General features: G+C 36.0%; 1 protein-coding gene across 3 annotated transcripts; it reads right to left on the bottom strand.

The window, feature by feature from the left end:
• Nucleotides 1-1506: 1506 nt before the first annotated feature.
• On the bottom strand, nt 1507-12511 carry LOC105042553 (probable protein phosphatase 2C 60). 3 transcript variants are annotated; one of them, XM_010919822.4, is made up of 6 exons: nt 12284-12501; nt 11810-12192; nt 11098-11521; nt 10088-10455; nt 7698-7934; nt 1507-2021 (listed from the first exon to the last, which is right to left on the bottom strand). In XM_010919822.4, the coding sequence occupies exons 3-6, from the start codon at nt 11414-11416 to the stop codon at nt 1752-1754; spliced, it is 1194 nt and encodes a 397-aa protein (XP_010918124.1). In that variant the 5' UTR covers nt 11417-11521; nt 11810-12192; nt 12284-12501; the 3' UTR covers nt 1507-1751. The 3 variants fall into 3 exon arrangements, with proteins under 3 accessions (XP_010918124.1, XP_019705711.1, XP_010918123.1); XM_019850152.3 differs by having other exon boundaries at nt 12030-12192; nt 12284-12500; XM_010919821.4 differs by lacking the exon at nt 11810-12192 and having other exon boundaries at nt 12284-12511.
• Nucleotides 12512-12567: the final 56 nt, after the last annotated feature.

Raw genomic sequence — 12567 nt, 5'->3', positions numbered from 1 at the left:
GTGCTCCTTCAGGTCAGCCTAATGTCACGAATTCAGTGCCCAAAAGCTATTAGATGAATCATTAGCTCTGGCTTATAATCCATCACGGCGGTTCTTTTATTAGCCAACTAGTTTTTTATCCAGTCCATTGCGTGCGATTATAAAACCATATCATTGATTATATGATAAAAAGAATAATTTATTAAAAAATATTTTAGATGAATAGTATCCATTCATATTCTGAACAGCAGATTTTAATCGTCTAATTAAATAGACATAAGTAAATTTTAATACCATCCATTAATGATATAATACTGAAAGAATGGTTAGATAGAAAAATTCTGATAGTAGCATATGAAAAATTGATTTTGATCTGCATGACATTCATGGATAAAAATTTACTGCTGACGTAGATAGTTTACTTAATCACTTCATTTACTCTCACTTTCTGCTATCATATATATATATATATATATATATATATATATATATATATATATATATATATATATATATATATATATATATATATATATATATATATATTAAATGTAGAAAAATGTATGTTATCCAACCTCATGATGCCATCATCGTGGATTGGCTCTTACTTGAGGGAGGAGGGCCCATCCATGTTTGAGGTCGTACGCAGCCTTTTCCGATCTTAGTCAACCTTGAAATCATCTAGTCAAAGGCCTACATGACTAATAAAATTATGATACACATTGATCTCATCTCTAATACAATGTCACAAGCTCACCGTCCAAGAGCTTAAGCTATTGGATGGAAGACCAGCCCAAGCTTAAAAACCTATATGACAGTGGCACTGCTTCGATGTGGTGGTATAACACAACACTGGCCTCTCGATGTGGTGGCATAACAAAACACTAGCCTCTCGATGCTACAATTGCATTAGTAATTTGGTATTTGATAACAAGATATTATTCCCTTTAGCCTTGTTTGCTTGTAGGATTAACTAAAACAAAGGAGGGAACAACCTACCATTTATCCTGCCAAATCATAGTGTTTGAAACCCAAGATCTCAGTAATCTCAGTAGGTGGTCATAATCCAGATTTCAATTCATCTCTTTGATATGAAAAGCAATCAATTTTCAACAAAACCAAGATTTCATAAGATCTCAGCTGACTGAGATATTGATATCTTGATCAATATAATAAATCCAACATTTACAACAATATTAAGATATTAATTTAAAATTTATTTTAAAAATATTTAAAGGTAAACAATAGTTAGAAAATATCACCGGTAAAAACCATGACCTTGGCCGTGATGAACAACTCCCACCGAACACCATTACAAATAGGTAAGGTTAAAGTACAAGGGAGCTTCTGAGATTCACAAATAACATTTTACTCATCCCTTCAAACTAGAGTAGAAATATTCTGAGATATAATGGTGAGAATAAAACCAACAAAAGAATAAAATTATGAGACAACACGCAGTGCCAGAAACACAGCTCTTTAGAAAGAGGAATGCAGATTAAAACAGTGATGGGAAGAAATGAAAAATACTACCAAATAATTTAATTTTCACCTTTAAGTTCCTTTCCTGCTATTTAGAAACTAGAAGTAGTTCCCCTATTTTATAAACATAACACAAAGGGAACTGATTCTTTGCAGCACAATTTTATAGTTTATGCAGAGTAAACAAGTACATGAGCTGCTTCACCTCCCATTTTTCAGATCCTATCATTAGACTAAGATCAAGTGTTCGGTTTCATATATAGGATGGTAGAACAGTTGAGCTGGCCTTGTCAAGAGTTACTGAGTTCCGTGGGAGTCATGCAAGGTGCAAGAGAGTTTGCAGGTAGGGTGATGCCACCCCCTCTGACAGAGAGAGTGGGACCTTTGTTTGAGGTGGCCCTGCTTACAAGATTTGAATCGAGGTACACAACTACGACAGTGATGTCATCATGGAAATGCCGACGCACCCCACGATCAATCTTCTTGAGATCAGAGTACCTCATCTCTCTTTTCTTGGCTGCTTCTTGCAGCGCAGCCTTCACCAGCCTCCGAGCACTTCCCTGCAGAAAATGGCAAGTAACAATGATTGATTCCTTTGATGCAAATTATCTTCAGGGAAGAAAAAGTGGTTTCCCATATGCTTTTACATGACAAGACAGGGATCCTAACCCTACAACTTCATAACAACATGTCAAGATTCAAGTCAAGGCCACCATATGCTAGTGTTAAATATGGATCTCCGACCGGCCGTCTAAATGTTATTCTCAGCAATACAGGGAATAAATTAGTTCTGATTATTACTTTTTACAGTGATATTGTAGAATAAATCAAATGTCTTTTCAACAAAAGAGGTGACTAAATTGCACAATGGTAACCAGCTTAAGCTCTAAATATTTTCCTCACTCTGTATAAGCAAATGGATGTGCAAGAGATTAACTATCTACATGTGAATGATGCACTTTGCATAGATATCTTATATGATTATACTTGTGTAGAAGTTTCCAAAAGAGATAGTAGTACGAAGTTTTAACAATCTCTTGAAACCAGTGACATGCAAGCAGTTCAAGTTCAACTCCTTGTATGCTGTATCTGGCTGGGCCTTCAACACCTATGCAGATGAGGATGCTGTAAAATGCACAAAGAGCACAAAGGTCCAGTTTCTTAATATAAATACTTAATCCATGGATCAGAAATTCCAATATGTTCTTAATTTTTTCACTAGATATTTTAGAAGTATCTCACAAACTACTTTAATAATCATAAATAAGACACAAATAAAGAATGCTACTAAGTGGCATGCCTATCCTCTTTAAATAAGAACCACGAACCATTAGCGATTAAGCCTCTTCCTCATCCAAAACCATCACCAATATCTCATGCCATGGCAAATTTATATGCTTTTCCTTTTTCTAACCTAGAAACTTTTGACACAAATCATAATAGATCTGTTACTGGTATTGCATAACAAGAAAATGGGTAGTAATGTCTGACTTCTTATCAAGGTACAAATCCCAAAAATAATTAAGTAATCTCAATACATCCGAAATTCATCAAGGGTGAAGTTTCTGATCCTTCTCATTACAAATATAGTTAGTTTACACCTTTATAGTTTCTCAGTGATACGGGCATATTTGACAGATCCATGGCTTGAAATTGCAAATTTCATTAGGCATACTTGTCTCTTTTACTTATATCGAATGCAAAGTCTTCCCTGAACAAATCTTATCTACATTAATACACAACAAGAGTTCCCACTTACAGGTCAAGCATATACTAGAAGGCTTGCATTTATAAAATACAACAAGTGAAGAATAATTTCTGATGAATTTGCTCTTGAATCTGACTTTATGCAAGTAAAACTCAACTGGGTGTGGTAAAAACAGAAAACAATTGGTTCATTGAAGATAAAAAAAAGCTCACATACTAAAGCCTTCAGGGTTGACCGGATGCTGAAGTCATGCTCTTCCAACTTTGGTCAATCCAAAATATTCGAATGAACATAAAAGAAAGCATGGTGAAAGCTGACCCCAACTTGGCCCTAACTTTGTACAGTTGAATACAGGTCTGCTACTGAAGTTATGATTGAGGGTTTTAATAGGTCTACTGTTCAATTGAACTCAAGCTAATTGTTAAATGGGTCAGTTCTGGGTCAATAATCAGGGACCTGCTGTGTTGGTCATATAGAGCCAACCAAACCAACCTACACCCTTAGGTACAAAGAAAGAAAATTGCAGGCTGTCCAAAACCTATTCCGAATTCCATTAATAGGTGCAGAAGGAACAGCTGCATTATGCATTTATCAGGTAATGTCATTAAGCCCATTGGGATATTATCATGGTTTGGGGCCTTTCTACAATGACAGGCCGAGGTGAACGGCTGGATTTCCATGTTATTAAAGACTTCATGGACCAGCACCCATTTACTTCACAATCTTCAGGGTGCAATTAAGTTTGTATTTGTTCTGTTTCTAAATGTCTAAGTTTTCATTGTGCCTCTCTTATATATTCTATTTTTAAACTATCAAATGTGCAGACTTTTATCACCTTCAGTTATATGATATAGCTAAACCTGTAGGCACTTCCGATCTTGCTCTATCTTTTCAAATTTCCCGCACCTGCTTCCTCAATCCAGTATCAATTACCAGACTCTGCCATTTTTATTATCCCTCAAAGCCTCTTGTCATCGACCATGTAGAGCTGATTGTAAGCTTGTAGGACTTCAATATAGAAATTCATCTTCTTTGACATCACCAAAGGTGCCAAATTACTTCCTCACTTCTCACCATAAAATAGTCTAGTGCAATGTCATCTTTCCATAAAGCAATTTGGAAAATAATTAGAAAATTAATATCCTATATAGGAAGTCAAAGAGCACTGTAATCCCTCTAATAACCTTAACCTGACACCATTTCCCAGCTAATAGCTAAATCCCAGCCCAATGACACAAACCACTCTCACATTATTTTGTCCAATCGTCAGTCTATATGAGTTCAAGCCTCAAGCAAGAGAATAAATCTCTTGAATTTTCATCCTAAGATTTCTTTGGGCATGTTTGGCAATGCCTCTGCTTTTCTAAAGTCATTCTCAAGAAGTATTTCCATCTAAAAAATTTGAATTAAAGTGCACCTTTTTGTACGGTCAGTGTTGGATAAATACATATTATAGAACTATATTTGACAAGTGGGCATACCATGTTAGCGACAGAGTAAGGTCACTAAGGCAGAAGTCAAAAGCCAGTTTTATGTTTCTGCTAAAAAGCCACTTTTTGGCTTATGCTTCTTTAGGAGGAACTTCTCAAATGATGTTACCAAACTTTTTTTTCTCTTCAAAGAACTTTCTTCGTCTTTTTTTTTTTAAAAAAAAAGAATTTAAAAGACAGAAAATGACTTTTCACATACCGTCCGCAAGGGATAACCAGTTAACTTTTCCCCTCACCTTTGTACAGTTGTACTACAGCTTTCTTGAAGTAATATGAAGAAGTGGGAAGCAGCATCCATGAAATCTGAGCTGCATCACACATCCCTAGCACTCCATCTATTACATACTCATCCCTTCTCCCCTCATATTCTTTAGTTCCCTAAAGAACATAATGTCCCTCAAGAGATGAGATAGATTCTCAGCTTGTAGCACAAAAAAAGTTCTCCTATGTCCAAGGTAAACCAACTACATGATTAAGAAAATGGTAACACAATTTTTTTATATAACAACCATCAAAGATTAATATATGAAATTAATCTTGAAAATGAAATTGTTAAAGAAATTTACCTAGAGCCCTTTTTGAATTTTTTTTTTTTTAAAGTAAACTGAAATTTCAAATTATGTAATAAAACCATATCTGCTGCAAGAGGATAAAAAGGAGGAAGGGAGGGCATCACTTGGAATACAATATTAGCCATTATTCCCACTCCACCATTTCAAAATTCTACCAATGAATCTGAGGATACCCTTGTTAAGACTTATAGGAAAATAACAAAAGTTAATCAACATATTAAAGATAAGGAGGATGTCGATGTAGAACCCTTTATGTAATATTTGGTTGATAATGAAGAATAATTTTAATGAACAAAATCTAAGAGAGGAAACATGATTATCTATTTATATCATGCATCTTCCTCATGAAATAAAGAAGGCATCCATAAGTTATTTTAGACCATCCCCACTAATAATACCTCCTGTATTCCTATACAAATCAATGTTATACACAAATCCATGTATTCTAGCCATGTGTGTCACTTTTATGCTGTCATTGGCTTAATATGAAACTTCAATCAGAAGGATAAGAATTCCACTACAATCTTGAATGTCATTGTTCTTCAAATACTACATTCAAGTTGTTCATGGATCCAAGTTGATCGAGTAAGGATGTGAAAGATCTGAGCTTCTCCTAACTCCACTTAATGATCCTTGAGATTAGGATCAGCTTAGCCCTAAATCTTTCCTCAAGTTACCCTTTTTCTCATTTAGCTTTTACAAGAGTTCCCTCCTTCCTCCTTGCTTATGAAACCACATTGAACAAGAAAACAGGTGGCAGCATAATAACATATTGCTTGATCTCAATGAATTCCATATTCTATGAAATCTTGAGAAAGATGCTTTCTAAAATAAAATCTCAAGGTAGGTCACAAGCCCACATAGAGCGAGATCAGACAAACAGTACTTTTCATTCTAGTTGGAAATGAAAGCTAGCCATCATGTAGTTGTAAATGGTATGATATATAATAAATAGAGTCATGATACCCTGATATATAGTACATGCTTAATAAAAAGCAAACCAAAAACTATTTAAGTTGATAATCATAATGTTGTCAATTACTTATGGTATAAGAAATTTTTTGATTTTATTGATCTAGCTTAATAAATTTCCTATTAAATGATTAAAAGCATCTAATGTTTCCAAACAACATGATATGCTCTAGCTTCAATTAATGTTTGTGCAACAGATAACAAATATACTCAATTTCTTTTTCTCTTCAAGTAAATATTTATTTATGCATTTAATAAGAGAACAAGTTAAAGATTTAATTTCTTCAATAAACAAAGGAATAAACTGCTTGCTCCATACAAAAGCAGCCCTTCCCAAGTGCCAACCTAGGCACTCAGGCAACAGCCTCAGGCCTTGCAAGCACCAAGCAAAAAGGCAGTAGGGCTGTCCAGGTGCCTAGATGAGCCACCTAAGTGCCTGTGCATCCATATGTGAAAATTATGATGCATGTACAGAACTTATTCACAAACTATATAAATACAGATAAACTAATAAAAGAGAAAATGAAATGTTTCCAATGTGGATAGCATAGAAACATCCATGTACATTACAAATATATATTGCACCATGGCTGCTAAACTCTCTTCAAAAAATGTTGATCCAAAATCATCCTCCTTTACACAAGTGACAATTAACATAGTATTCAGTTTTCAATGATCAACTACTCTTACATCAAAGAAATTCACTTCCAGTTCAACTCTTCTTTATTAATGACATTCAAATTTTTTACAGGCAACTTCATCTCGATGCTAGAGCAAATTATATGATACTGTCAATAAAGAAACAACCAGAGTCCTGTCTGTCCCATATAAGTGGACTTCTAGCTTGGACAAAATTTTCATTTGATGCAAGTTTTCTTTAATTGGTTTAAACAACTTCCATCTAGGGTCTTGCAAGTCTCCTGAACCCCTTGCAAATCCTTCTAACTATTTCCTTGATGAAGTACTTTTTCGTCTTCTTTAACATGCATTAACCAAATATTCATCCATCAATTCCAGTGGCATTTGAGGAACTCCCAAGTCCTAACTATAGTTTAATGTCTTAAAGTGCTATAGTATTCTTGTCTCTCCTATACTGGTTCTATGTATCTATGCCGGAATACTTGCCCAACAAACAGACTTATTCCATGTTATTGATCTTACCATCATCTTACAAAGTCTGTTAAGCCCTATTGGCATTTAATAAACATAAAAGACCCAAGAATGTGGAGATTTATTGCCTGTCCATTGACATATACTGCCAATGTACAGGTACTGCTATCACCTAGAGAAGAAACAGACCAACTTAAATCTGCATAACATTAAAAGCAATAGATTATTTCACATAGCAGTAATTAACATCAACTAACTAGTCATTCTAAATCTACAGTGATGTTTTGAGACATGTATAATTCTCAGCCAACTATTCCTGAACCAAAAGGCACTCAATTTCTTTTGATTTTGTATGAAAGGCAATGACTGAGACGGAAAACATACACTGCGGGGATGATTTTGAACAATGTCGACTGCTTCCTGATTGCTGATGTGCTCCCAAAGTCCATCAGAGGCAAATATAAGAAACTGATCTTGTAGTTGCAGAGGTTGCACCAAAATTGAAGGTTCAGAACTAAGTATTGGCCTTTTGAAAGGTTCTCGAAGACGAAACTTCACATACAAAGGCTCCCTGTTATACTCTGGCTTTTTTAGGTATATGTCTCCAATCGACCTAGAGACCTGCAGTGAAATCATGCTTTTGTGAATGAGGAATCAAATAAGATGTCGGTCAAGAAGAAGACAAGTTCTTGGAGACCTACAAATACAACATATGCACATACCTATATGTTTCTGTGTATGTCTGTATATGTGCTTGCAGACACAAACTAAATCAGAGAAGTTTACTCAAAATGCAAATTACCTAAATACCTCAGTTTTTGTTTCAAGCTTTTAAGGTCAAGGGCATTCTTGTAATTCAGCCACACATTAAATACATACATACAAAAAAGTCAATCACATGGTCACATGGGTCAGTTATGACAGTCTGAATGCCTGGCTATGATACAAGAATACCCTAAATCCTTCCAAGTATTTGACCTGCTAAATGACAAACACAGAGATGAGATGGCATCCTATAACTGAGGACCCAACCTGTAACAGCAAAACAATGACAGAACATCTAAAGTGGGGGGGAAAACATTATCAGATGATTATATTAAAAGGTCTAGAAACCAAAAATTAAATGTTCAATGATTTCCTATATAAGGATATTTCTAAAGACATTATGACTTTTCAGTTTGATTTAATAGATGAATTCTCATTTGCAAGCATTCTAAGAGGCTTAGATCATAATCAATGGTCTGGATTCTCAAAGTAAATGCCTTGTAATAAGTAACTACATGAACTTTATTGGCACCATCCAGTTTTTGTCTAACTGATGCTTTAGCAAATCCCCAAAAGATATATTCATAGATTCTCTCTCTCTCTCACTCTGTGTGTGTGTGTGTTGCACACATGCAGGTGCATGTGGGTACGTACAGTGAGCCAAGCTTAACGTGATGGCTTAAGTTTGCAGCATAAGCAACTTGACAAGCCAATTCTTGAGCTGAACCTGAGCCTATAATCATATTTACATGCGAACTACTATTTTAGCTCAGCTTGCTGAGGCTTGAAAATATTATAGATTATAATATTATGTATAATATGTACTATAATAATATAAACAATTCCATTGATGGCTTAGTTAAATTATTATGTTTTATGAAGTGATAAAGTATCTAATTATGTGTTTCATAAATTTTTAGATTCATGTTTTATGATTAAGTGTTAATTATTTTCTAAATTCAATTGTTTAAATCAGTTATATGTTAATTCAAACTTAAACTGTTCTTCAGTTGATCTTGTGTCAAGCTTGATACAAGCTTGAATTGATTTCAACTTGTTTCAAATAATCCAGCTGATTGATCAGGTCATCTTTAGCTGGGTTCAAAATCAAGCTGAAATTAGGCTCAGTCAAATGATAAATGAACCAAGCTTGATCTGAAAATTCAAGCTCAAAAATAATTTCAAGCGAAGCTTGATCAAGCTCGGCTCGGGTTTCACCACTTATTTCCAAAGCATTGATTTTGAGATTTATGAATTAAAAGAGCATATCTGATATAGTTAAAAAGTGACTGAAGAATCTCAATTGTGAGCTGATGCTTTGATATCATATTGTCCTATATCCTGACTTTATTGCTGTATCTTAGACCAGAGAATAAGGGCCGAGATTTTATACACACTGTATAAACTGAGATAAGAAGCGTCAACACCAATATAAATCTGAGATCTTTGCCAGGGTGAATATTTTGGACAGAACTTGTTAAGTTATAAGCAAATATGGAGAAAGCAAATCACCACTATAACTTTGCCAACACTAGGAGTCAGATTGTGTTGCACCTATGTATAATGTGCACCAGCAATATGAATGGCTAAATGATGTTATGTTTCGGAAAAGATTAAGCAGCAAAATTCCTCAAAGAAATTAAATAAACACCAGAGAAAAAAAAGATCTTGCAAAACAAAAAACGTACAGACTTTGACATCTGATGTACCCATAAATTCTTTGAGCAATGGCTGAGACATTACAGGTGGGAAGATATAGAAAATAGGCTAGAAAATTTTCATGATTCTCGACATATCTATCTGTAACCTTGAAGCTGGAGGCAGCCAAAAAAACATCTACAGAGAATTTGAAAGGATAACACCATAGATATAACGAACATGCATACAAACATCCAGCTAATCGTAATGACAAGGCTTATACAAGGACAAGATTGTTTTGCCTCAGTGCTTCAAAGTAAATATGACAACCCAATAAATATCACCATATGACCACAGTATGGAATGAATACCTGGATAAGGCCCTTCACACGCCAAACATTATGTTTCAAAACTACAATCTGTGAATCATCTGGATGCAATGAATATAATTCTTGTCTAACAGACTCGATGCCCACATTGTGCTCCATTGATAACTGCATTGCAAGAACCTCACCAGTTGCCTTGACAAGCCTCCCTAAAACAACACGGGAATCTCCAACATTAGCAACATAAAGGGTTCCGCCGCAGATCACACCAACCAGGCAGCAAGAGCCAACAGCTGCAATCTGAGGTTTCATAAGCCACTGTTTAGTGACCAGAGAAAAGAACCCTTCTTCTGTAGCTTGGAATGCCTTCCTTAGAACTTCAGCTGACATTGACTGTTGCTCAGATGCAAATCCTGGCAAGAATCGATGCTACTGTCAAGGGGCACACTCAATGACAGGAAATACAAAAGTGCGCCTCCAGTAACATACCCTTTTGGAGGTGAAAAGGCATAAACAATGATAAGTATGGCCAAGTAAAAAATCATTGTATATAGTCCTAACACCATGCTTCCAGATATACTGATAAAAATTCCAAAGGTGCAAAAAAAAAAAAAAAAAAGAACCAGTGTTGTAATAAGTTCCAATTACTAGTTCTATCAAGAAGCTCACTAGAATCCAAATCCCACAGATTATTCAGATCCAGATGAGATAGCACATATACTTGATGCTGAGTAAAATGAAAACAAAAACTAGCACACAATCCAAATTTTAGAGGCAACAAAATAAAGCCCATTTCTTGAGCAGTGACATGATCATGGATCATATTAACATATTTTCAACAGATGAAAGAAAGTATCAGCATTCGCAGCCTTCTAGTAGGGAGAAAAGATGCATTTTTAACCATTCAAAATCGACTACTGATGCTATAAATGATAAAATTCATATGCCTCCAAGCAGATCGAAGCAAAGAAACAAAAAAATATCAACTCATTAAGATAGAAAAATTACTACAGAAAAATTACTAAAGCATCAAAGCTCCATCTGCAGAACCTTACTTTTGACATGGTGGAAGAGATGATCATTGATATATCGGGATGTCTCCGGGCCACCATGCCCATCATAGATCCCGACGAAGGTCCCGTATGGCCCTGACTCAAGTGAGCTGAGTGGACCTGACTCAATCTGGCTCTGGTCCTCAAGCAAGTTGTTTGCCTGGACAACAGCCATGGAGAACTCCCCAGTTGTGTGCTGGCCACTGTCCTTGTACCAGAGCAACCCATCTTGCCGGCCGACTGCATCAGAGCCTGAGTGGATGTACTGAGCCGACGACGGCCCCCAGCAGGCCCTCACGAAGTTCATCCACGCCTCTGACATCCCTCATCTCAACGAGCCCCGCCTCTGCATCCCCCACGACATCTATCTATGCAAACCCTCGCTCCCTTAAATACAAAGCCCTGGCACCCTCTCCCTCCCCTGTGACTGAAAAAAGAAGAGAAAAAGACCACAATCACAAACTGGAAAACTAAAACAGCAACAACAACAACTATATAATCACAGACCAACTTCAAAAATCCAAACTTGCCCTTTTTGAATTGAATAACATCAAAGAAAGTAAGCAGAAAAGCAACAATAACAACAAAAACATTAATAACAGACCAACATCAAAATCCAAACTTGCCTTTCTAAAACTGCATAAAATCAAGAGAAAGAAACCAAAAAGCATCAATTAGAGAAATATGTTGATAAAAAACAATATAAAATTCAAACCTTGAATAAAATCCAGAAAAGTAAACCTAACAGCAAAGCAGAGTTCAATTCCACTTCTTTTTTCTCTATAACACTGGGTCCACACTATAGATCGGCAAACACCCCAGTCACGACCTCTTATACCACTCAAAGCTAGCTTCTTTTCAATAGGACTTTTCTCCTTTGGCAGTTGGAATTAGATGGAACTGAGACCCAGCATCAAAAAACCCGCTTCACTTACCCTCCACGGAAGAGAGAAAACTACCCAGAAAACTACCACTTGGAAAGGGACTAACAAAGTCACCATCCCATCATCTGTCTCCCCTCAAGCACGCAACTTAGGCTCATCGATTCCAATGCAACGGCCTGAGCAACCGAACAAAATAGAATCCACTACTCTCTCCCTACCATAAAGATTAAATTTTTTGATGAAAAGAAAGGGAAAAACATCAAGGTAAGTTCCAAAACTTGTGAATATACTGATAAAAATCCAACCTCGGTGCAATCTACACTCAAAGGGCCTCGGGTGATGGAGACCGCCGACGGGGACCTCAGATCTGAGCGCCCATCAAATCACACCAGAAAGAGAGAGACGAACGCTTCCTTTTATTGATTTTTTTCCAAGAGATTCTATGGAGACAGAGAAAAGGGAGAGATAAGGGAGCGGAGTAACGAAGAGGGTTTTTTTTTTTTTTTTTTTTCCTTCCCCTTGCTTTCTATCACTAAATATGGGCGATGGGGGGAGAAGGAAAGCTTTGAACCAGCCCTCTCTCTCTCTC

Source organism: Elaeis guineensis, chromosome 4 (genome assembly GCF_000442705.2).
Source record: "Elaeis guineensis isolate ETL-2024a chromosome 4, EG11, whole genome shotgun sequence".
Classification (NCBI taxonomy): domain Eukaryota; kingdom Viridiplantae; phylum Streptophyta; class Magnoliopsida; order Arecales; family Arecaceae; genus Elaeis; species Elaeis guineensis.
Note: the sequence above shows the minus strand (reverse complement) of the source record. Positions and strands in the feature narration are given on the sequence as shown.